This window comes from Lethenteron reissneri, chromosome 27 (assembly GCF_015708825.2).
Source record: "Lethenteron reissneri isolate LAM-NWPU_2019-01 chromosome 27, ASM1570882v1, whole genome shotgun sequence".
Classification (NCBI taxonomy): Eukaryota; Metazoa; Chordata; class Hyperoartia; order Petromyzontiformes; family Petromyzontidae; genus Lethenteron; species Lethenteron reissneri.
The window spans coordinates 17,706,999-17,733,607 of record NC_083805.1 but is presented as its reverse complement, the minus strand read 5'-3'; the positions used below and the strand labels follow the sequence as shown (position 1 = coordinate 17,733,607).

General features: G+C 45.1%; 1 protein-coding gene across 1 annotated transcript in view; it reads right to left on the bottom strand.

Moving 5' to 3' along the window:
• LOC133348234 (bactericidal permeability-increasing protein-like) overlaps window positions 1–26,609 on the bottom strand; it is a 32,474-nt gene that overhangs the window by 4,351 nt on the left and 1,514 nt on the right. The window contains exons 2-14 of the mRNA XM_061560952.1: window positions 23,364–23,451; window positions 20,129–20,257; window positions 17,510–17,665; window positions 16,591–16,654; window positions 12,534–12,594; window positions 11,277–11,368; window positions 10,679–10,855; window positions 9,304–9,363; window positions 7,702–7,869; window positions 5,843–5,910; window positions 4,821–4,863; window positions 3,052–3,115; window positions 730–806 (exon numbers count right to left, since the gene is read on the bottom strand). Coding sequence (XP_061416936.1) covers window positions 730–806; window positions 3,052–3,115; window positions 4,821–4,863; window positions 5,843–5,910; window positions 7,702–7,869; window positions 9,304–9,363; window positions 10,679–10,855; window positions 11,277–11,368; window positions 12,534–12,594; window positions 16,591–16,654; window positions 17,510–17,665; window positions 20,129–20,257; window positions 23,364–23,451 — 1,247 coding nt within the window. The remainder of the gene's footprint in view (window positions 1–729; window positions 807–3,051; window positions 3,116–4,820; window positions 4,864–5,842; window positions 5,911–7,701; window positions 7,870–9,303; window positions 9,364–10,678; window positions 10,856–11,276; window positions 11,369–12,533; window positions 12,595–16,590; window positions 16,655–17,509; window positions 17,666–20,128; window positions 20,258–23,363; window positions 23,452–26,609) is intronic.

Sequence of the window (26,609 nt, the reverse complement as noted above, 5' to 3'; positions counted from 1 at the left end):
CCTATGATATCACCTCCTGACAGCTACATACAGTACAGTATTTGAAATAATCACTCCACTCAATCACAGCCCTCTTGCTCACCGACACACATATTACAAGGCATCAAGTCTGCATTAACCACACACATGTGGCAAAGCATGCAAACAAACATGCTTTGATGATGTATGCATTGTCCTACACCAGAGACAACCTCCTTGATGACTTTGTCTCACCGGTGCGATAGAGCAATGAACGCCAACTGGCGATGGAAACGCCAACGCATTATTAGCTGGGGTTGAGCAGTTTGACCTACGGGACCATTTTTGTCAGTTTTAACTGATTGTAGTCCAATCAGTTTCAAGGACAATGCATATATTATCGAAGCATATTTGTTTGCATGTTTTACCACGAGTCTGTGTGGTTAATGCTGATTTGATACCTTGTAATAGGTGTTTCTATACGGTCTTTGAACATCTTAACACTTCCTGTATTATTACCATATTAATACTGGCAAACGTATGTTTACGTTACTAATGATGATTATATTCGTGAATGTTATTAATTGTGTCATAGTTTCAACTGCTGCGGCATGGGAGATGGGATCAACTGGCGACTTCTGCATTGCAAGTCCAGCATGGCAACCATTACACCGTGGCAGCTCCTACCATCGCTGTTCAGAGTAGGAATTGCTCGATCCCAACGAATAATCTATCATTATTTCCAAATTCTCCCGGGAAATCTGACCTTACCTCCTTGTTGAGCAGCTGCGCATTCACGAGCCTCACATTCTTCATCATGGGCAGAGGGATGCCCTTCTGAAGTCTCCCTGCGAGGTCCACAAAGGGGATCACACCGCTGTGGTCAGCACTGGTAAAGCCGGCTGGAGCAACGCAGTAAACGCAGAGGTAGCTGGGTAGTGCGGCACTGCCAGTTAGAGGTACCACTAAACTTTTGTTAGCAACGAATGAGAAACGCTCGGACCAACGTTGCACAATTATTTCAATCATATGGACCTCAAGTATTAAATAAGATAAATAAACGTCACGTGATTCCTGTTCAAATTAGTAGTGGCGAATTGGTGCTCATCCTGTCTACATCCCTGAGCCAGAGGTGGAAATTCCACATTCATATTGCTGGGCTACGTCTATCCGTACTATAAAAACCAATGACTTCCCCACAACGTGGTTCTAATTTTGTCGATCTGACCAATGCATCCTTCTGCCAGATGACCGCCCATCATAACCACCTGGTTCTAAGAAGTGCGGTCCACATGATTAAAAAAAGAGGCAATCAACATGGTCAACTAGGGCATATTTCCATTCCTAGGGAACCCATCATGTGGTCCAAGCAGCTGTAATAATGTCATGTCACCCTCCTTAAGCGGTTCACTTAGGATGTAAAACCCTGCATGCCGCTTTACCCGTGTCTGATTCTGGATCGCTCATCTTTCACACTCAGCAGATGGCACATCAGCGAGCTATTCACAAGTGGTGCCTATCTTTTGAGGTTCCATGGCCCTAGCAGGGTCATGACATTCGTTTGAGCTGAGTGGTTCCACCCTCCCCAAGATATCAGAATACACAGCAAACCTGCAGGTTGGTGCTGCAAGTTATTTTTTAAATGGTATGAAATAGTGATTTGTGATTGTGGCTGATAAGGCAGTTTCCATTTTCTCAGAAACGCATGATCATAGTGCAACCTTTGCAGCACTGACTATGTTTGCAGCTCAAGGTGAAGACTGGTAAGCCTCCTCATTCTCGGGTGTCAGGCATTATATGCAGGGAAATGGCTGCAATGTTTTCCTCAGCAGGCTGAAATATCTGCTTCAACAGCCAGGGTTTTTGGGAAGGTCTGGACTGCGTGCCCATAACACAGTTTTGAACCTCACCTATATCCCTCATCATCAATGTAAGCCTTGTATGGATACGGTGTTGTGGCTGTAATTACATGTAGTTGTAACCCCTTAATATCGTTAACACATTTTGGTCAGGAAAGATTTCACCGAGAATACACTTCTATGGCCACGGTAGTTTTATCTCCAGACGTTTCGATAGCCAATCCCGAGACGCTTAATTCCTGCCAATCCACATGCCAGTTGCTTAGAGTTAACAGCTCCGGAGGTCTACATTGGTGCACATGCGGTCCGCTTAAGTCTAAATCCTAATGGCCATAAATTAACGTGTTGAGTCAATCTTTCCATGTTGCACTGGAGCTCGCATCACTCGTAATGTAGGCTGTCCAGTGATTATTATTGAGACGTACATTTTAAAATAATTATTGCTTCTAAATAACCTTCCCGGCTTCCATCTTCTACAGGAATAATAGGCAGCACTTAACCAGATCGGCACAAACCATGGAATATGCACTGGACACCGAATGCACAAGTGGAAAATCAGAGACTCCTGTGTGGCTATGAATGCCAACACCATAGACCACAGAAATTTGCACTGCCCCATACATAAGTAAATGTGAAGGTGGAGGGTGGGTGTACATGCACTTAATCAACTCTCAGATAAATAAAGTGAACGGCTACATCACTTACAATTTAATATCTCATGGTTGCTCTACAAAGGCGATATCAAAGAAGAAGGTGACCATAACGCAAACTCCGGCCATCCTCGAAGCGACTTTTGGCTAACCATTGAACAAAGACGGTCACTGCATCGTGCACATTCAGATGCACTTTACGGCTGTCCTGAATGGTATTCTTTTCGATATTTAGGGAGCCACTGGTGCTATGCTCTTTTACATCCAAATTGAAAACGAATTTCTTTATCACTACTTGTATTGTTTAGTTTGTTGTCCTTTATCCGCACCTCCGATTATAACATAAGATGTGAAAGAAGTTCATACCCTCTATTCTCTTGGGCCCAGACAGTGTAGATTTGCCGTTAAGTTCTGGTCGTAAAGTCGTGTTCATCATAAAGGTGTAGATGTTGCTTGAGTAACGGTGTTGCCACATCGATGAATAAGTACATTAACTTATCTTTGGGAATGCTTCCCTCGCTTTCACAAATGTGCAGACACAAAGTGCAGTTGGACAATGATTAACTTTACAATTTATGAATTACCGTTCACTTTTGGTAGGACGATCTTTTCAGTAATGAACTTTATGCCCAACTGAAATGCCATCACCTGCAGTGAAAAACACACAAAGAGGTCCATGTTTAGCAGCGTACTTGGATAAACAAGATGATGAATACCAGTGATACCTCGGTTCACGAACGCTTCGGTTCACGAACAACTCGGTTCACGAACAAAAAAGTTCATAAAAATATGCTTCGGTTCACGAACTGGAGCCGCGGCCATTTTAATGCTATTTCCAGGCTGTCACATGGTCGTGACTTCCTGTAGGAAGATCGTGGAGAGAAGAAGAGACACAGAAAGAAGTACTGTGAGTACTGTGAAGACACTTTCAGTGACTTTTTGCTTTTTGGTGTGCTTTTTAGCACATACAGTACTGTACTACTGTACTGTACAATACTGTACTTACTGTATTGTACAGTTCACCCGTTTGATTGCTTACTGTACTGGACTCCCAAACAATAACCGCCTCCCACCCGCCTCCCACCTGCCTTCCTCCATGCCAGAAGTCATCTCAAGCAAGGTTAGTGTTCTCTCTTTATACATTACTATACTGTACTGTACTACAGTAATGTGTATTGTCATTTGTTTCATATTTTTGTGCTTCAAAAACCAAAAAAAAAGGTCAGAACGGATTAACCGGATTTACATTGAACCCTATGGGAAAATGTGCCTCGGTTCACGACCAATTCGGTTCACGACCAGAGTCAGTTCACGAATTAAGTTCGTGAACCGAGGTATCACTGTACTTCGTTATATCATGTATTCAATTTCAGAAAATCACTAGGATAGATATGATTTATCTTTACCGAGGTTACAGACAGTCCCTCCACCTTCACCCATCCTCCAATCTCTCTCGTATTCCTCCACCACTCTCAAATCCTCACATCCATCTCCACATCCGTATCGTCTCACTCCATCATGTTCCTAGATGGCCCCTCGGTCTCTTTCCCTGTATTTCAATGGCACTCACATTTTTCGGCACCCTACTGGTTTTCATTCGTTTCACGTGTCCACTTTGTCTACAACTTCCTAACCTGCCAGCTTTCACAACCGGAGAATGTGTGCAGGATATAAACAAGTAAATATAACAACACAAAGGTGTGCTCACAAACAGCAGGAAGGAATGACTCCCATCGCGTCTTGCATACATGTCACATGACCATAATGTTGGAAGTACAATGCGCTCAGTCTTGTTAAGCCACTAGCTCGACAAAGCTGAATGCGTGAACACTTTGAGGCCCATATTCTTAGTCGCGGATCGGCTCAGGCTTGACTCTGGCTCAAGTGATCAGCCAGCTCGAAGCTGTGCTCAACTTGAGCCGACTCTGAGCACGGTCCCAGCCATTTTCAGGTTTTTCCATGAGCTGAGTCTGAGGCAATCCATGGCTGAGCCACTAATGAGTCTTTGGAAGCAAGACAGTGCCATCGAGCAACTGAACTGAGCCTGAGAACATTGTACATGCAGCGTGGTAGTCAGATGGCATGCATGCACGGCATGATGACTACGCCTCTCTGTGTTGTTAAATCTTCCCTGAAATGTAACGTCCTTAATCACTTGTTTGTCACTGGGCCAATAATCTAGTGCTTTGAGTTGAAATCCTGCGATGAGCATAATTTAAATTCCCATAATGGCCTCCCGGTTAGGATTCTTATTTTCACCGAGATGGGCTCATTTACATCTCTAACATTTGAATGTTGCTGTGTCAGGAATTTGGTCGCACAATTTCCAAGATACAATAAAAAACACACTTACCGGTACAGAACCCACTGCAGACTTGAGTTCACTGATTTTAATGCTGTGTACACATAATCATATACAAGTTAAAAGTACAGAAATATCACTTTTCCAAATGTCTGGAATGCAGTACTGCATTGTAAGCATTTATATAAAAATTCTCTATATGTTCGTGAATATATAAATAATATACACATTTTTGTCATTGTAATTATGGTGCTGAGCAGGATAATTCAAATTTGGGAAAATTAGACCGTGATATGGACACACAATGGCCTAACTCTTGTGAATGACGTCACATGATCTTTTCCGTCCACTGAAGTAGACAGCACGCATGTTTTGGTTATTACACCGACAAAAACAAACTTCAGCGGGTTTTGTAGAAATGCATCGTGGCCCTGGACCTGCCGATGGCTCTTGAGTAAAGCTCATAGGCTGAGCGCTGTTGACACGTTGCTCTGTGTTGTTTTAAACGAATGGTTTTCTAGCCCAAACTATTTTTCTGTCATGATTATGAGGTTTTATCGTGTGGGGACACAATTATCCTGTCGCCCATGTGCTGCTCATTGTGGATGTGAATTTAATATTATGTTGGCAAAAAGGGTACGCAACCTTGGGATTCATAATCGAGGTTTTTTGGGTGAGATTGCGTAAATTTGAATGTGTCGTTAAACTCGCCACCACCTGACACAGTCAATTAGTTAGGTTTGTCACGTTAACAAAACGTTCCAATTAGTTACTTGTTCAGCACACTGGTGCGCTGGAGAGTAAGTCCACAACATTTACAATTTGAGTACGACGTTTCGCTGGTGATTACAAACAGCTTCATCAGGCGATTTATATTTACGTGATCTAACCCAAAAAAGCCTTTGTTACGGATATTATTGGTCGTGAAAGCTTACATGTTAAACTAAATTTGGGATTATTTTAGATCCTGAGCTTTCATTAACACATGTACAATAATACATTTCAAAGGTTAGATGTGCATCAACGTGTGTTTTGTGTGACAATGGTGTCGCAATACAGTTCTTGCAATTTACCTGTCCAGCTCAAGGATGCCATGTAGCTTGTCAGCATCGATTGTGAGTTTGGTGGTAAGAGAAACATTCTGCAAGAACATGGCAACCCATGTACATGACCCACACAGAGAGTGGCGGCAAGCGAGCACCACGCGTATCACAGGGGATGGGGAGGGGCATGCACCCAGGGATTCAGAGTAAAGCAGCCAGGGATGATTGATGATCCAACACTCACTTATTCACTCCAGTCACTCGCGGTCAGTCACCTCACACTTTGACAGTTCTACTATCATATTAGCTGTTTTGTCTACTGGAGGTCACAACAACACAGCAACAGCCGCCATTTGCCACTAAGTGGCGATGACATCACCTTGGCGTTTGTGCCAGGCCAGGTGCAATCCGAAGCCACTTGAAGTGTCGAAAGCTCGTTGACAAGAAGTCACGGGACAGACCCAGGTGCCATGGGTTGACTTACTGAGATAACTGGCAGATGCACCACCTGTGCCCTCTGTTGTTGTTGGAGGGAAATTGCCTCCAACTGCCCAGTAGCGTACCAAATGGAAGTTTCTCTGGTACAGCCATGGAAAGCTTCTCGAACTATGTGGTCAAAGATTATGTTAAATAGTGTTGGTGCCAGACGACATCTCTGTCACACTCCAAGGTGAACTGGGAATGAATCCGACTCCTGGCAACGTAGCTTTACCCGGGCCTGCCCACCATCACGAAAGTCCTTAGGTTCTTAATGATTGCGAGCAGAGAGTCAGGGACTTGACCAGGTCAATAAAGCAGAGATGTAGGTCCTGTTGGAATTCCCTACACCTGTGCTGTAGCAGACAGACAGATAATATGGCATCCGTGCAGGACCACCCTGACCTTAAACCAAATTTATACTCCGCAAGCCTCTCCTCAGTGTGCCTGGCAAGGGAGATGCCCCTGTAGTTGTTGCAATCTGTATGATCCTCATTACTAAAGAGGGGGGCCACCAGAGTATAATTCCGATCCTTCCATTCCTGTTGAAGCTGTCCTGTATCCCAGGGGAATGTAATGATGCCACCTCGGGGAGCTTACACAAAATTTACACCCTCAATAATTCGCTTGGGAGGTAATTTCCACCTGGCACTTTTTCTGCTCTTCTTACTTCCTCAACAGATGACACATTAGCCAACTCCTTGCAGGGCCGGATATTTACTCCAATATTTGAGCTACAGCAGCCCCAGCAAAGTCAAGCAATCCTTACTCAATCCTTACTCAATCTGTACTGTAGGGGTTTCCCTTCCCTAAGCCATCAGAGAAATGCTCATAAAACCTGCAGACATGTTCCTGGGGTTGGAGATCAGATCACCACTCTTTCCCTGAAATGCATTAAAAGGTGTGGTGCTTCAAATAATTTTGTTGATGAGATGAAATAGTGAATTGTGATCGTGAGCTCCTAGGGCAGTCATTCACCGTCTCACCACTCACGCACACACTCACCCTTTCATGCACTCACCCATTCGCCACACTGCAGATCACAACACTTATCTTTCCGCTTCGCTCGCACCAATCCACATTGGAATTCCATTCCCGTAATCTAATTTCTCAAACTCTTATATTCAAACTCTCAATTCATAAAAAACGCATTGACTCCTATTGTATTCATTACTTCAAGAGTTATATTCTTTGTTATTTCGGTAAAGTCACGTAGATAAAAAAAAAATAGAAACAAAAAGAATACATTTAAAATAATAAAAGCAACATTTATTCCTGCAGTCACGAACGTTTTAAGTCTAAATTCAACAGTTATGTTGCTTTCTGGCCATTTGACGTTTTTGAGCTGTTGGGCTTGTGCTCAGCAACTGTTTGAAAACGAAATAATCTCGGCGACAGTTCCCAATGCTTACCACGTCGAGGGAGAAGAGGAATGCCTGTGAGCTGTTGGGCCACACGGCCACAACGTCCACCGCTGCGTCGACGCACAGGGAGAGGTTCCCCGCAGTCATCAAGAGAGACGGGGGCTCGCGGGATGCAATCAACAGCTCCACGGGGAGATCGGGAAACATCTTCCGTAACTAGAAACACAACGTCACGTTACACCAATACAGCACGGTATAGCTTCTCTTCCCTTGATAATTAGAGCCCTTATCTACGTACATCTCATGCTACAAATTTTCAAAAAGTTATTTGGAACATTACTCAGCTGGGAATTTACGTAGCAATTATCGTCACCGACAGCAGACACTTGGCAAGCCCTTCCTTGGAGAGAGAGTCACAAGACCTCGTGAGACTGGGTAAATAAGCATAGTTATAATAATACATGTACAGTCTGTTCTCCAATAACGCGTGCTTTCATGACGCAAATTGGATATAACACGATTGAGTGAATATCACTACGTCGCGCGAGTAGGAATAAGGAACGGAAGAGTTAGACTTCTCCACAGATATGGCTGTCGCCTGATGAAGCTAGTTGTAATTACTGGCGAAACGTCGTACTCAGATTGTAAATGTTGTGGCTTGGCTCTCCAACACACCGGTGTGCTGTACTTGTGACGAATTGGCCACGTTCTATTTACGTGACAACCCTGACTAGTTGGCTGTGTCGGGTGGTGGAGGGTTTTAAAGACACATTTATATATTTACGCGATCTAACCCAAAAAAAACTCTTATGGATGATATTGGTCGTGAAAGCCTCCTACGTGTTAAACAGGAATAAGCTGTTGTGTGGCTACCTCGGTGTAGCATCACACAAGGTGGAATGCTGTTGGAAGCTTCTAGATGCTACCCACATGCCTCAGTCTTTGCTCAGCCTGCATATACGTAACTGACGTGTTATTGCGGACTGTGCGTTACCCTGTGTTATATATGATTTATTACAACGCGTTCTTTCAGTAACGTGGTGTTCTTCAGGAACACAACTACCGCGTTAGAGGAGAACAGACTCTACATATATTACATTGCATAATTATCAGCAGAGCTGGGCTGCTATCCGATTATTTAGGTAATCGATTGCCAATCATTGGTCCGATTCGTCGAGTTATCACAATCCATTAAATTAATTGACAAAAAAGTCTCAACTCCGGGGAAGGTGATGGGCAGTGTTCGCTGAAGTCTCGGGCTTCACTGGCCACGTCCTGCCGGGCGTGGGTCACGTGGGGGGAGGGGGGGGTCCGCCTTCGGCAGGCAGCCGGTCCCAAGTCATCGAGCAGTTTATTACGAGTTGAGTCTATTCGATGTAAATCGGCCGACTGTCCCAGCTGTAATCATCAGCCCGAGTAATAAACACACCTTTGTCACGCATCGTAAGCAATCGTGCGAGGCACTGTCTATGGCTCTGTCGACAATGTTGATTCTCATGGAAAGTTGTTAAGTCGCGTGTCTGCTGGGAATCTGCACGATATGGTTAATTTAAAGGAATGTGAAAATGGAAATTTGCACTCGTATGTAAATAGACGAAGATATATGCCAAAAACATCCCACCAGGACAGGCATAAGGAATGGAATCATACCTTGGGCATCAGTATAGCCAGGCTGGAGATGTTCAGGTGGAGAGGAGCATCTTTCGGCAGCTACAACAGAAACACACGTGTCCATGCAGCGTCACAGCATGCACTTTATGGGCAACATCTCTACCATAAGGTGAACAGCTGATGCCATTACTTGGAGTGAACTTCAAGTTCTGTAAATGTGTGTTGAACTTATTTTGCACCGCCGTGCGTAGCCAGCCCGTGCTAATCGGATGTGTGACAACAAACTAGACACAAAAAGCAGTTCTAAAAAATGTAGTTTTAAATTTATAAATCAGAAGCAAACTTTAAAATGTAACAAAATAAACGAGAAGACAATTCGCCTCCTTCACATATCTGTCGCTCCACACAACATTTAAAAAATATATTTTACACATCCCATCGGCCACACGTCCTTACTATGACCCATAACTAAAGGACAGGGTCCTTGCCTATTAACGGCTGGCAGTTCACCAGCATTGGTTCAAGCAAGTGTGACTCTGCTGATGAAACACTTCATATTGAAACCGGTCCAGATTTTGCTTGTATTCAACCAATAGACGAAATTGACAGTACATCAGTGGCAGCATAACACATGGGTCCTCATAAAACAGCCTAAAATCCGACTAAGTCCACCGCACGAGTGAAATCTGCCTTTGGAACACGGAGCCAATATTCATCAGGCTGGGTGCTGCTATACGGCAACATACTGTGAAGCTTCGTGTTCAGCTGCTCATTGAACATTCGTCTTCCGACTGCTTCGACATCATGAGAACTGGTTTTTGACGCACTCCGCAAGACTTTCTGACTGGGGTTGCGAATCGTGGGAAAATAAATGATGATTACGACAAATGTGCTTTTTTTATATCGCCACGAGGCTGAGCCGACCTAGGGGAGGCCCAGGACCGGCTGAAATAATCGTACACCGGTGGTGGCCGTGAGCGGGAATCGAACTCGGGTCGCCGGGTTCGTAGCGCAGCGCGCCAAGCACTGCACATGCGCGGGCGACATGACAGATGTGACGTCACAGTTCACTTGACGTGCAAAAAATATGCATTATTGCGCCCCCCCCCCCCCAAAAATATAAAAGTCTATTTTTATAATTTTTGCATGGTGTACAGTCTGGAAAGTACCCACATGGCAAATTTCAAGTTTGTTGCATGTCGGGAAGAATGCTAAACATTTTGAACAGACACACAATCACAAATTTCCCTTTTATATATAGATAGATTACGTTCCAATGCTGCTTACAAAATTTTACTCCCAGAAGGCTGCGTGGCCAATATTATGCATACAAAAAGTTTTTTTTTTCTGTATGTGGAGGGAGAGGTATAGAAAGAAGGAAGCAGTCATTTCATCCACATATGGATTTCCTCACCATCTGATCATTGACGACGCATTTGAGGGCATCAGAGGTGTGGTACGCGAAGCCGGCACTGTTGAACAGGTATTGAGATAGGCCAAAGTACAGCATGCGGTCTGCTGAGGCCCCGAGGTCCATAGGGGGCGGTGGCTTTGGGAACTCCGCTCTGTGTGCCAGGCTGTAGAACTCTCCCTGTGGGAAACGAGAAAACACAATGGCTTTGATTATCATTGTTATGACTACGCTTGTTTAACCATGAAACCCTCACTAAGTGTAAATACGTTTTTCTCGAGGGTCGTGCCATGTTTTCAGAGCAGTGGGTGATATCACCTGAAAATTGGGTAATTTTCAGGTGATTTTTCAGGTTTTGGATCATTGGCCAATATCAGTTACAGTGTGTGTGTGAACAGGGGGAGAACCAACAAATTACACACAGAAAGGCACCAGAGTCGGGGATTGAACCCAGGACCCTTCATTCCGTGAGGTGCGAGCGTCGTCGCTGCGCCATCCTTCCTGAGGACGCTTCCCGACGTGGAGCGCAAACCTGGCAGCGATTACCACAAAATAATCACGCGTGCCATCGTGGAGAATATCAGCAAGAGAATGGAGTAACCTTGCAGTTCATGTCGATGGTGATTGCCGTGATGTCGGGGGGGCTCACGAGGGTGTAGTCCACCTCTGTGAACTCGTCCACCTTCGACGTCACTGCGACACCAGCAAACACAGCGGAAGGATCAGAACTCGCGAAACGTACAATGCACGCACACGAGGAACATGCACAGCTCTGCATTCGTATATGTCGGGTGACAACAAGAAGGGCGTGTGTTTAAATCCTGACGAGGGTATCTTTCTGTGTGGAGTCTGTTCTACACTTGTTCTGCATGGATTTCCTGCGGCTTATTTGGTTTCTTCTATAGGCCAAGAAAACCATTACAATGTAACTGGTATTAGCCAAATATCTCAATGCTGAAAACGTATTTGCAAATTACTCGATTAAAATAGCACACAGCAGTAATACTGCCCCCGACTGGAAAAACTTGGCAGGATGCTCCTGAACAATTTTCTTGACACTCAGTGAGGCACTCTGGGTGAGCAAGCAGAACAATATCATACTTTCTTTTACCATACATACTTAGAAAACATACATTGTTGTGATAATCAAAACGTAAAAACTGGAGAAAAAAATCCTCTTAAAGTTTCACTTTCAGGTCTGCCGACCACAAACACTCGAATAAAATATATTTATTTAAGCTAGTTTACCCGGAAAAGCCTCCCTGAGTCCTGCCAAGTTTTTGCAGTCGGGAAATATTTTGTTAAGTCGCTGTGTTGCGACTGTGTGTGATCCCAATCGTGTAAATGTTTGACAAATACGAGTTACATTGTATGCTTCCTTGACCTATGGAAGATAATTGGAGAATCCAGAGGAGCGTAATGTAGAACAGGGGGAGAACAAAGAATCAGAAATCAGTCCTAAAGGCACAAGCGTTATCACTGTAAGTCAAAAGAGTATTTAAAACCAAAAAAACACGTGTACATTTTCGCGTGTACAGCTGTTTTTTTTCTGCGTGTGAGCACTCTTTAGCGTAGTGGCGGCAGTTGTAAGTAGAGCTACACGTGTATATACGTGTAATAGGCTCCATTAGTCCACGTGCAGCCCATAGTAACCATGCCACTGTGAGCCACATTTCATCGACTTGCTTTTGCGCCACTGTCTGCAAAGTGTTGTTAAAGTGCCTTCCCCACTTTTGTGCCACTCGTGAAAAAATGTATTTCATGCAACTGTAATCTCGTTTGTAAATGTAGACTGAGCCCATTTTACAAGTGGACGAGCTCATGCAAGGTGGGATCTGGTGAAGTGGGGTCCTCTCACTTGAGATCTCCTGAAGATTCCGTTCCAGGTTACTGATGCCATCAAGTACTGTTTGGCATATCTGAAATATATAATAAAACAACAACCAAATTAATAAAGCGATAATAAAACAGTTGTCTGTTTAATGTTTTGTGTAACTTCAAGTTTCATTTGTTTAACCAGGTGAGAACTCAAGAGACCAGCATAGTCTCATTTGCAAGGGCGATCTGGGTTACCAAAATTACAAAAGAAAAATAAGTCAAATTAAATATACAATGAAGCAAATACATAGAGCAAAGACAATGGTGTCACATGAGAGATCGAAAATCTTACACTCTCCAAAGTGAGTGTGAATAAAGCTGACCTTGAAGCAACTCTACTTATGTGTGCTGCACTCTTCCACATCTGGTGGCAACGGTGGGATAACATTCTGTATTCATACATGGAAGTGGAGAAAGATGGCAAGCTACCATTCTTGGATGTTCTGTTTGAGAGGAGGCCTGATGGCTCTTTGGGACATTCTGTTTACAGGAAGGCCACCCACACAGATTCCTACTTGAAGCCTGATTCCCACCACCACCCAGCTCAAAATAATTCCCTCATCAAAACACTATACCATAGGGCTCATTACATCTCAGACCAACACCACCTGGCCAGTGAATTAAAACATTTACATCTGGCCCTCAAGATGAACGGATACTCTGACCGTATTATCCGCCAAGCTGTTTCTCCCACCATGCAGAAACAACCACCTGAAACTCTGATCAAAATCATCACGTTGCCATACATAGTAGGCGTTACCAAAAATATTTCCAAAATTCTAAACAAACACAATATCCAGGTCCGATTCAATACAGTACACAAAATCCGTGATCTGATCCCATCCGTAAAGGATGTCATTCCTGACTTACAGTACCCCGGTGTTTACAAATTGAGTTGTACCTGTGGTGACTGCTATATTGGGGAGACGAAACGACATTTCTGAACGAATTCGCGAGCACAAATCAGATTTGAAACACGGCAGAACGAATTATTCGGCCGTGGCTGATCATTGTTTCAACACAGCGGGTTCTCATGATATTGTTTTCTCCGATACCAAAGTACTCTGCAAACCTCCCGGGTACTACCAAAGATTTGTCCATGAAGCCATCCAGATATACAAACATAGACACAACTTCAACCGAGAGGATGGTTTTAAATTAAGCAATCATTGGAAAGATGTCATTAACCAAGCCAAACTCTAGCTGCCTTATAATTGTACAGCCATAATAGTTTTTTTAGCTTTTCACACACTGCTTGCCTGCTTTGGAATATAACCCACCGGCGAGCATAACAAAAGGTGGCTTAATCCGAGCTCGCTTATCTACTTCCGCCATATACATCACCAAGCTCCAGGCGTAGCCGCAGCTGCAGCACAGGTCGTCACCTCACCAGCTTATACCCCCCCCCCCACGGCCCATCCTGGCTCCTCCCCTTAACCAGTATATAAGGTTGTGTCTCTTAGAGCTCTCTTCACTTGATACAGTCATTTTGTTGTGACGGTTCCACCTGAAGACACACGCTTGTGTTGCCTCCGAAACGTCGTGATTTAATTTATTTGTTTATTTTTTTAATCTACGTGACTTTACCGAAAAAACCAAAGAGTATGGATCCTTGCAGTCACGAAAACTTCAAATCTAGAACCCACAACACAATGGACAAGTTGAGCATATTAATAGAATGGATGGCGCCTCTCATCGTGACCCTGAGCCGGAGGGAAGATGATCATGATGGGATGACAATATGAAGATCATTGAATGCAATCTAAATTGTGCTGTCAACAGAACGACAAGGGAGAGCCCCTTCCAACTCGGCCATGGTTACACAGCTCGTTTTGAAGATGGAGTTATCATTGTGCAGACATGGATGACGTCGGGCCTTGGCAACCACCAGCTGAACTTCAAGCAGTTGCACATCAACGTATAGAACAGAAGCGGTGGTATATAAAGAGGACCTATGATAAGCATCACCATGGTAACATGAAGTGCACCATGAGCGATGTAATTTTCATGTAATGGGAGCCGATGCACACCATTCTGACACGCATGCACCCCAAGTTCAAGGTACAATCCGTAGTCAATAAGGTGCAACCTTTTGACACGTATCGTGTTGAGAATTGGATCAAGAAGCCAACTGAAGGTACACGTCGCTACGCCACGTGTCTAAACTGAAGTTGTAGCATCATCGATGAGAGGATGAGAATGACAGGTTGCAGTGAGGTGGAGATGTCACCCGAATTGCCATCGTGACAGCATCAGATCGACATCGGCAGTGCTAATGTTTTGATTTCTACAGACATTACGTCAGATAATTCAACCTCTCCGTCATTCCATAGATGGCAGCGGCGTCGGCGTCGTCCGTCGCTAATAATTTGACGCCAATGTTCTCGGAGAAATTGTGAACATTATGGCCCGAGAGTGGTTTAGTTCGCTGATCTTTAACATCGATATTGTTTCTGCTATTGTTTGTAAATGACAGTTCTTCATTCTCTCTAAATCGAGGCCGATTTAATTGTCAGGACATGGCATGTGTAGAAAACGCGCACGTACGTGTAACATTAACAGGGGGTGAGATAGTTGAGGAAGAGAATGGTTACTGTTGCTGTAAGGTTGGCTTCGTTGTTGCTACTGAAATCTACTGAAGTTGTTTAATAAAGACTTATGTATAGTTACGAGACAAATCCTGAGTATAATGACCCTAAACTACATCGTTACTAAGGTGCTGAGGAAGAAAAAATAAACAATCCTAACACTCCTCAATACTGATCTGTGATTAAAATCTGCGACGAGAAAACCCTTCACAACAGAACAATTAGTGCTGGTCAGAACACAGTTGATTTAACAATATGCACAGGTGTGCAGAATCACCTTTACAAAATATCTCGGCTTTAATCAGACCACCTGCTCAAAGAACCGGCAGGCTAGCCCACATTTTCTTAACTTTGCGAGTCGTCTAAAACGACACAATTTCTCACACATGCAGTTTTTTTTATGAGCTGGCGGCCTGCACGAGACTGAACGCTTTAGTCGATGCAATTCCCATCTCTGTGTGCTGGTCAATCTGCATTCATCCCTCCAACCAGGCTAACCTACAGAATCAAAGCAATACCACCCCTACTTTATCGAGCACCCTCGCATTTTCCAGTCTTGTCCGTGGGAGCCAGGGCAGCCTAGATATCCCCATGACCCAAGGATCCCCACTGATTCACGGCTACTTTGTGTCATGGGTAAGTGTAATAAAGGACTCTCAACCGATGTTGTTCTCCGTGTCCTTTATTGGGTTCTTGCTCGCACCCCGCGATGTCTCCGCTCCGACCCGCACCTTCTCCGCCTTGTGCCTCCGCACGTCGTCCGAGTCCTCCGCTCCCGCTCTCTCTCTCTGCAGCCACCCCGCTGCCCGTGTGCTCTGCACACTCCGCAGCCCCCTAGCTGCTACGTGTGACTCCGCACACCCAGCAGCCACTCTGCTGCTCCGAGTGCTCCCGCACACTCTGCAGACACCCCCGCTGCTCCACGAACACCGCTGGCCGACGGTGCCGTGACTCCAGCCTCGTGGCAATCGCGCCACTCCTCGCCAGCTCTCCGCGTGGCCTCTCCCTTCTCTATCCTGTCTCCACTCCCGATCCCCTTCCGGTTCTCCCCTTATATCCTCCCCCTCACGTGACCCGGACTCCTCCTCCTCACGTGACCCTGACTCCGCCCACACTCACGTGACCCTGTCCTTGCTCGCATTACATAAGTATAACTACAGGTCCAGCTGCAATGCTGTAACTAAGGCATCAGCCCCGACACCAGACATTCAATTGGGTTTATAGCCGACTCTTTATATCAGTGCGGTGTGTGATTAAAAGTTAAATTACAAGTCGTTAAACATTCTAAATCTGTAACTGAAAGGTTAACTGAAATACAAGATATATTTGGTCAAATTGGGTATGTATGTACTCTTATGTATTTTTGCATATATGATAACGTGAAGAATCATAAATAGAAAACACGTTGCTGATGTGTGAGTAAAAGGCGTAGACTAGAAATGCCCAAACCTGATTTTGCAGGTGATCTCTGATGCTGTTTTCCACGAGCGGAACAAAGATGTTGTACAGCCAGCTGCGAAAACATCTCCTGTTTTAGATAATCCTTAGAATGTATTATTATTTTTCAATAACATTTAATTCAGCTGAGAAAATCCTTTGAGATGGCATGTCCCATTTGCAATGGAGCCCAGGGTGACAATTCAATTCAAATTCACTGCAGCTCCTGATATTTGCACATGTGTGCTGCTCACCTTCACCAGCCCGCACTTGATTATCATAGTGAAGTATATTGACAAATAACCTCCCACAACCCGCACGGCATATTGGTTCTGCGGCTGATGCTGATGGTGGTGTGATCTATCCACAAAAGCCTCAACGATTCCCAAGACCCTCTTTCTGGAGGGTCCTGCATTGGGATATGGTATCCATGTATTTATGGGCAGAGGATTTGGTGATGCTGCGTTGGCAGAAAATATAGAAGAGGTGACATTGCAGACAATGGCCCTTCTTTGCAGGAACTCAGAGCAAACACAGAAAAGACAATAAAGCACAAATGAGCAGACAATATTCCTTCTTCCAATGTCTGTCCCTCTGCATAAAAAATATACGTATTTTTTTGACACATTCCATTGGCCAAACGGCCTTCTGGGGATGAAGTTTTTCAGCAGCATTGGCTCAGCACAAGCAAACTGTGGACAGAAACAAACAGTTTGCCAATTGGGCTATGGGACTGAAACAAACAAGGTCGAGGGAAATGCAGCGATGCCGACTGTCCTACGCTGCAGCGTCTATGCGCCCCACCTTCATACAGCCCGGGACTGGCCAGAATGGTGCAGAATGGACAAATAACCGCCACAACTCGAGCAGCATAGGGAGGCCCTCAAGCAGCAGTGGATTGGCAAAGGGGTGCAGCACTCGTGCTTCAGACCTTGCTCCGCCATGAAGCGTGATGTCAATATTGGGGATCCAGCAGCCGCATCCGTTCTCACTGACAGCTGGCCGCCCTGTTGCGTCACTCGTCACGTGCACCCCTAAACTCAGTGCCATGCCACTTATTGTTGCGTCGAATGTGCCACTGTCACTCCTGCAGCATCGCAACACAAACAAAATGCATGTATCAATGTCTTTATAATGTACTGGCAGCCATTTCCCTCCTCATCACTGCTATTTTTCCTATCATTGTTACCGGTGTCATGACATTATATCATGTGATTCATCCACCCATGTCGAGAACTCGGTCTATCAGGTTATCCATTTCATTCCATTCATACTATGTTGAACTACCACACTGTCACAACAATACACTCACTCAACCAATCGCTCAGTCACCTATTCACTCACTAATTCACTTACCCACTGAACCACCCCCTCAACCACCATGCTTCCGGTCCCCTCACTTCTATTTCTGCTTCTTCCCTTGCACTGCTCAACTTTGGAATTATCTCCAATCTTCTCCCGTCCTTCGATTAAAAACACGTGTTGACTCATCTATTTACAAGTATTGTTCATTGTTGGGTGCTTGATGTGTTGGCCCTTTGGGTATGTGCTCAGCAACGCTGTTAAACACATGTATACAGTTCCCACAACTAGAACGGTATTTCTATCACGAACTTCCTCACCGTCATCTGCCACCCTCCTTACTCTTACACACGATTTACTGCGGTACACCTGCGGTTTGTAAAACAAACCATCACCAACATGGATCTTTAGAATTACATGGAGATATTAGATAAATACAGTATTGCTAACTGAAAAAATTAACCCGTTAAAACAAAGTTTTTCACTATAAATCCTTTATATGCGTGGCGGCTAGAGTCCTCTCGTCCTCTGGCTTGAGATGGCTGCCACCTATGGGTCAGATGATTGTCTGCCACCATTAAGCAATTGGTAATTAAATATTTAAAAAAATTTCCCTAAAGAGTGTAAAATTTTGGAATTTTTTTTCACGAATATTAATTGTCACGTACAACGAGTCTGTGTGCAAAATGTCAGCTCGATTGGATCACGGGAAGTGGGTTAAAAAACGACTGAAAGATTTGCACGGTCCTAAGCAAGCAAGCAAGCACGCAAGCACGCAAGCACGCAAGCAAGCAAGTGAACTTAATATAAAGGATTTAAAAAGAATTGCAATCTCAATTGAATCTGAAAATGTGCACACTTTAAACATAATTTTTTACAATCCTAATACTGATTCATAATTTAGTTTTTGAGTTATGTTGTGTAAACAAATGTAACATAAACCATAATCCACCTGACACAGCATTTCAATTATTTATATTATTTTGCTGCTATAAATGTCCAAATGATGGACCACTTTCTTGAGCTATCATTTGTGGCCAGATCGCTTCTGGAAAATAAGTTCACATCTCAGTGGGCTTTGTCTGGTAGGATGGGAATGATTTTGTTCCGTTTGTATGCATTTGGGTGATTTGTTTACCTTTATAGTAATTTGCAATACTGTCATGTTTTTGGATTGTTTGTTGTTGTAAAGTTCTTACCGGCCCCTACTGGACATCTGTGAAAAAAAATAACTTTACAGCTCATCGGATTCCTCCAGTATATTCTGATTCTGAATAAAAGTGTCACGTGAACAAACGTGCCAAATTGACCACTGCTTTAGCACCACCGTTGTCGCTGGAGAGTAATCTTAGATCATTTAAATGGCCACGACGTTTCACTGGGGATTACATTCAGCATCGTCAGGTTATCCCCTCAGATCTCGAGTTAAAGCCCTATTTGATCTGGGTCCTTAAGTAGATGTCATGACGTCATTGGTACAGTCATGCACGTGATCTAATAATTCGTTGTTTGTGACTGGCAATTACATTTATATTTGCCTAAAAAACTAAGCAAATATAAATTGTCATGCTTTATTCAAGAAAATAGAGATACATTTTGTTGACTGGCTTAATATTACTCATTTAAAATATTTCACATATAAAAGCCCTTGGGGTGTCCATTGTGTCAAGTGACGCTCACAGAAAAGACCTAATAACATACAAACTTTTAAATCTATAACTTACACAGTGTATTTATATAATACCCAGCAAAACATGTTATTAAATTGCACACCTCCAGTTCATGTAGAATACATTCCATCTCTAACACTGGCAAATGTTGCTTGAGTGAATGTTGCTTAAATTTTTAAATGAGTTGGTGGCACAGTTGAGTGCATCTGGGAGTTCCTTTCATTTTAAGTGTGCTCAGAAGAGCCTCACTAAGTCTCAACAATCTTTTCCAGCAGGTCCTGGCAGATCTTCTAGTAGGAGGTGATGTTGCTGTGTGTTAACCCAATTCCAAAATTTGCTCGTATTTTTTTCAAAATTGAGATGTTTTGGCTAATACCTATATTGTGTGTTATTTAGCTATCGGAGGAAACCAGAGAGAAAAACCATACAAACACAAGGACAGCATATAAACCCCATACAAAAAAGAGCTTGAGTATGGAATTGAACCCACGCACTAATTACAGCGAGGAACCACCCTGCCGCCCATAAAGTATACGTGAATAATGTTGATATTAATCTGCGCAGAATTGAACACATACACGAAGAGCATCTCATAGTGCCAATGCCCAAACACAGATGCATAGGCGTCGGTGAAGCTGAACTTGAAGCCAGATCCCGGAAGGAGCCCCAGAGCTGTGTGGGGCAGCTGGAAGTTGGTGATGTACATTCTGCAAGAAGCACACACACACAAAAACAGGCAGAGCAGGTCAATTTAACATGTAGGGGTTCGCATCCAATATAGAATGAAGTAATTGTGTTAATATAGCGCCCTACATGTCAAGTAATGATACGTATCAAAGCTAGGTTCCCCCCCAGTGGCAGATGTACCTGTGCGGCACACGGTGATTCAGCACGTGGCTCGGGGATGGGCATTCGCCTGGCAGTAGGGGCGATGATTGGTATGTGAGACATTTGTGGGTCATTTTTCATTTTTGTTCTTCAACAAGAATGAGGTGGGGCCTCAAGAGGAAGGGGTAGCACCTAAAGAGGAAACCCAAATAATCGACTTACATTTAAAACAGCAAGCCCAAAAAACACAAACCCAAAACTCAAAAAATTTAAGCGACTTAAAAAGAGACAATTTCACGTATAAAGGAGGGCTTCAACCGTGAACTTATATTTTTGATTTAAGGAAATTAAAGCATAGGATCAAATAAGTGCAGAAAATAGCAAAAATGTAATCCCACAGATGGCGGTGACATGCCAACAGGTACATTTAAACTCAAATATTTGTAATAAACGATTTCCATGACGACTCTTGAATGGTGTCTCTTTATTAACTGAATTTCTGCACAGCTCCGCCCCTTCTCTCTCCGGGTATTCCCCTTGTTGTCACTGCCGTGGACGAGGTGTTCTCTCCGTCCCACCGTCGAGGTTCGCCTCCCTCTCTCTCCGATCCTGCCGCTGGCTGGTGGCGTGCCCGGGAGGAGAGGCGAGCTTCGCTGGGGATCTGCCACGTGGTTACTGGTGAAGAGAGGCTAAGCAGCGACGCGGTCCAGACTCGAGGCTTCCCACACCGAGCACGAGTCCTCCCCTGCCTCTGCTTATATTCCTCCCGGCGGAGCTCGGTTCCGCTTCTAGCCACGCCCCCTCGTGGAACCCTCCCGGTGGTTCCCGAACGTTCTCTCTGACTCCGCCCATTACCTTTGGCCCAGATATAATCCCCGCTCAGGATTGGATACCGGTTACCAGTTAGTGCTCGTGCAATTACCCCTTGGTGCCCACTCGATGGCGCTCTCTCATTACACATTTATGAAGATAAACATCCCCTATAGCCGTAACAGACTTATGGGACAAGAGCTGTTTGCAAGCACCTATGAAGGCTGACACCGGCACACTAGGGGTGGGTGGCCAGCATATGCTCGGCTGCCTTTGTTTCCCCACAACAACAACTGTCATTCACCACAAAGGGGGGCTAGGGGCACTTTGAGGCCACGTGAAGTGTCAAGGGCTCACTACCAGGAGATCACAGGATAGACCCAGGTGCCATGGGTTAACTGAGATAACTAGCTGATGCACCACCTATAGCAACATAATGTATTTTAGCCGTCGGGTTTATGGGAAGGTTTGAACTGTGTACCCAATGCTGCCATAGTAGCTTCATGAGACACAGCCCTGAACCTCACGTATTTCACCTCGGCATGTGGAGGAGGGGGGGGGGGGTGATGCCAACCCCAGCTGCAAGCAATGATGACATTGTACCTGAAACATTCATCAGCTACCTGAGACCAAGCCACTGTGGGCTTGAATGGGGTCCAAGGTAGAAGCACACCGCTGCAGTGGAAGAATTGTAGGTGCATCTTACAAATGGCAAACTGATGTAATGTGTGAAAATCAGCTCCATTATAGGTCCTGGTGTCAAGGACATGGGGCCGCACCCGCTGTTCTGTCACTATGTAGTCCAGCAGATGTTCTTGCTTGGACTCGACATGCATCCATGATGTTGTGGGGATGCGCCGATGTCGAAACATCGTGTTTGTGATGACAAGCCCATGGGCTGCACAGATGTCTAGCAGCCTCTGACCATTATTACTGAGCTGATCTGGCCCATGCCTTCCAATCAGTCCAGGCCAGGTGTCTACATCATGATCCACTCATGCATGAAAGTCACCCAACACAATTACTCTATTCCAAGGGGCTACTTTAGTCAGCACCTGGTACAAGAGGTTATAGAAGGTATCTGACGCATTGGCCTTGTCTGCGACCCTACAATAATGTTCATCTTCGGTGAGGGCGCAAGCTACTACCTCCACCAATCCTCGCTACTTGTTGAAAGGGTGGTCAGTCCACAGTAGCCTCGAACTTCCAGATTCCCACACCTCGCCTCTACGCTCCCACACCTCCTTCATTCTTTTGTTTAAAAGCAATGCACCTTCTTTTTGCTTGAACGTTTCCTGCCCCCGAGTGGAGGAATGTCCACCCTTCATATTGATTGGAGCCACAACAAGTCTACCGGACCTCTTGTATTCTACAAAGGTCTGCATGTATGTTTCTTGCACTTGTTTCGCACCGTACGTAGCCAACCATGCTAACTGGAGGTGCAGGGGAAGGGCAACAAACTAAACACAAAAAGCAGCTAAAAAGAAAATATTTTTTAATGTCTAGGTGGTACTGGTCAATATCCCCATAAAATGAATGGCAGCCTATGCAGCGAGCCTTCGAATGCCAAGAGCAGTAGTTTCCTGATTCTGGATGACCCCCAGAGGAGGGTTAAAAAGCGTCATAAATGCACAAGCTTAGTTGGTTGTTTCCACGGTGGTATTTTGGAGAAATAGTGGCAGGTGGAGGGGTTACCACCCTCTCACTCCTACCAATATAACGACTGCACATACACCCCCACACTCGTACACACACCACCAGCACCACGGCCTACACACACATAAAGCCTTTGCCACTTACATACATACATACACAAAAATAAAGATTCCCCCATATAGCCTGAATAGACTTTTGGGGTATATGCTGTTCGCAAGCACCTATGAAGGCTGGCACGGCTCACGCGGGGGGTGGGTGGCCAGCACTATGCCCAGTCGCCTTGTCTCCTTGGTGGCAATGTTTAAACATAACATCAGGTACTCATTTGAGGCTAAGTTGACCTAGGGGAGGCCCAGAACTGGTTCAGACAATCGTCAATGTTGTTGGCCTTGAACAAGAATCGAACTTGGGTGGCCGGATTCCTATAATAGTGCGTTAACTGCGATACCGCCGCCCCCCACTTACACACACACAGAACCATTAGAATACAGCAATGTGACAACACAATGATAAGCTCACCCACTGAGGGAGTAATGAGAGCCGCTGCGGTCTGGAATCTTTTGGCCATGAATCTTCTGAAGCAAGATGTTAACTTCTACTTCCTTAGCTGTAAATACAAAAAAAGATCAGTTATTGTTGATGTTGAGGGACAGATATGTGATGGAAGTGCAATGTCTGTTTTTATTGCATGACGTAGTCTCCCCAACGACACGGATTATTATTTTGTGTTGTGTACAGGTGAGTCTCACTGAATGAGCGTTATTTCCATGAGATGTTTCTATGACGAGCAATTTGAATTCAGACCCATTTTTTTCCCAAAACGAGCAAAATGTTCACTTAGTGAGTGGAGGCTGGTCGCCTTGCATCCCGTGGCGGCAGGGGGCGCCCGGCGGCCCGCAGATGTTTGTTTACTCGCTGCGCTGTTTGCCTGCGTGCTTCGTCGTGTGGGGGAGGGGGCCTCGTGGTGGCACTTTAATTCGCGATTGTGGGGAGAGGTGAGTGGCGTTGCTAATTGCAGGCGCCCATGAGAACAGCAAGTCGCGCTCCATCTCGCATCGTGGCTCTGAGCCCAGCAACCCTGGTCAGATTCCCAGCCATGGCTAACATTAGTGGCGAGTGATATTTGAACCAGTGGGTCCTGCATGGCCCCTGCTGCTCCCTCAACCCACTAAAATCTACCCTTCAAATGACATATATGCCATGCCCCTGCAAGCTCTGTGGTTCTTCATGTGCGGTGTTATATTTTACGTGTTATTACATTATTATAACATTTCAATGTGTATTTCTCATGTTGGGTCTGAGATTTATGTCAGATTTTCACATAGGAGTCAAAGGTAAAACTATGATTGTTTCACGAGTTATCGATTAGCGAGCAATGTTCGCGGAACGTATGTTCGCACTTAAAGCGAGACAACACGTGCACAGTAATACCTCGAGTCATGTCTACCCCTTTTACGTTGTTTCGCAAATACGTCGTCACTTTATTCATGCCACTGCCTGATTTGCGTCACGTCAACCCGCACATTGCTGACAGCATCATCCGTCCTTTCTCATATTATGCCTCCTAAGCATGTTTTAAGTGACAAGGATATATCTGTGGCTAAGAAGCAGTGTAAAAGTGTAACATACCATTCTAGATTTGAAGTTTTCGTGACTGCAACTATCCATACTCTTTCGGTAAAGTCACGTAGCTCTGTGTGCGTATGTGTGTGTCTCTCTCTCTGTGTCTCTGTGGTATATCTCTGCTTATGTGTCTGTCTATGTGTCTCCGTGTCTGTGTTTTGTCTCTCTCTCAAATTTTGCAATCTTTGGAAGAACGTAATCAACCAGGTAGGGTGTTGACTGTTATGTTAGCCGACTCTGTGTTGTATTGCATTATATTTCTAAGTTTACTAGGTTTGTTTTCTCTTTCATTTGTACCTGATGACGATTGCCTGTGTTGCAATCGAAACGTCGTATGCTATTATTTAATTTATTTTTTCTTTCGACGTGACTTTACCGAAAGAACCAAAGACTAATTCCTGCAGTCACGAAAGCTCCAGATCAAGTTTGAAATTAGATGTTATTCTGCGCTGCCGGTGAGACGAGATGCAGACGCGCTCGCTCCTGTGAGTGTGTGTTTGCGTTTGTATTTTACATTCTTTCGCACCGTACCTTGCCAACCGTGCAAATGGGAGGTGTGTGAGGAGTGTGTGCGTGCACCTCCTCGCGGTGCCGGACGGGCAACTCTGTCGTGGACAGTGCTGTGGGGGGCGGGCCAAATCTGATCGGCCTCTCCCCTCATGGCATCTGTGACCACCACAGTGGCTAAACGGGGGCTCTGGACGGGTGCGAGGGGCTGGTAACTCCTCCACCTTCAATTAATTACCACTAAACCGCGACTTAAATATGTATTAAGCTTGTGCCGGAGGCCCTGGGGGGACAGGTGTCTATGACGTCTCCTAGCCAAACCACAATTGGCGGAGCCAGGAGATTGAATCTAAACCCTCGGGGCTCCTCCAGAAACAACGAAAAGCCACTTCGTGTGGCCACGTGGAATGTTTGAACGCTCACTGCGGAGGAGAGGCTGCTATTCCTCTGTTGGGAGCTGGACCGGTACCGCCTGGATCTCTGTGGCATTCAGGAGGTCAGGTGGACCTGGCTAAAGTGGTCCCTCAGGATAGAGTCATCTTGTTGGGTGACTTCAATGCCCGAGTTGGTCATGATGCTGGCACCTGGTCTGGAGTGACCAAACTGAATGCCTTTTTGTATTCGATTAGAGGTTTCCACAGCCTTGATTCTGCATCATTCTTAACTTCTGTAGTGACTGTGTGTGTGCGACTTAATCACCAGTTGCGGCTTAAGCCGCCATCCTTTCACAACTAGCAGTAGCCTCTGTCTCACGCACCGCACCCGCGATGGTCGATGGACGAGCCCCGTGGAGGAGAGAGTCTCCTCGTGAGCGGCCGTAGCCCAGAGCAGCACAACTCCAGCAGCACCACGAGAAACAGCGGCAGAACATTTCCCTGCCTCTCCTCCATCTGGCCTCCACCGCACACTTTACTGGATACGTGAAAGGGAGTTCCCCCCCCTCCCCCCCGAGTCTGTTACGGGAACTTTTGGGGCAAGTGCCGTTAGCGAGCACCTGTGAAGGCCGGTACAGCCGATGCTGAGAATCTAACACGTGCCTTTATTTTCTCGGTGCTCGTCGACTGTAATGCTGGCTGGCGTACCTAAGAATGCTCTCCGTAATCTGGAGTATGTGCAGAAAACTCAGCTACCCGGGTTTTGACGAGATCAAAGAGTGTTGAGTATTCTTGATTAGAATCTTTTGTGACTGCAGGAATCCATACTCTTTGGTTGTTTCGGTAAAGTCACGTAGATAGAAAATGAATAGATCACAACACAAGCAACCGTCATCAGGTGAGACAAACACAGCAGGAGAACTGCTAACGCAGAAGAAAGAGCTGCTGTAACAAGAGGTTATACTGCATAGGCTTGAGGTGGGCTCAACCCAAGGGTAAGTGGGCGGAGCTAGAGATGGAATTTGTATGAAAGCATTAATTAAGAGATTAGCATGTCAATGTGAGACGGCTCCAGCATCATTGATATTATTACTGCAGTGTTATTGACCAATGTGGTGTTATTTTATGTGGCACAGCAGAGGCAATTGTCCGTGACATCTCACTGAGCTCCCAACACGACGGAAGGCAACATGTTCACAATCGGCAATTTCAAACTGAACACCAGAATTTACATACACCAGCGAAAGTCCGCGGGCTTTGC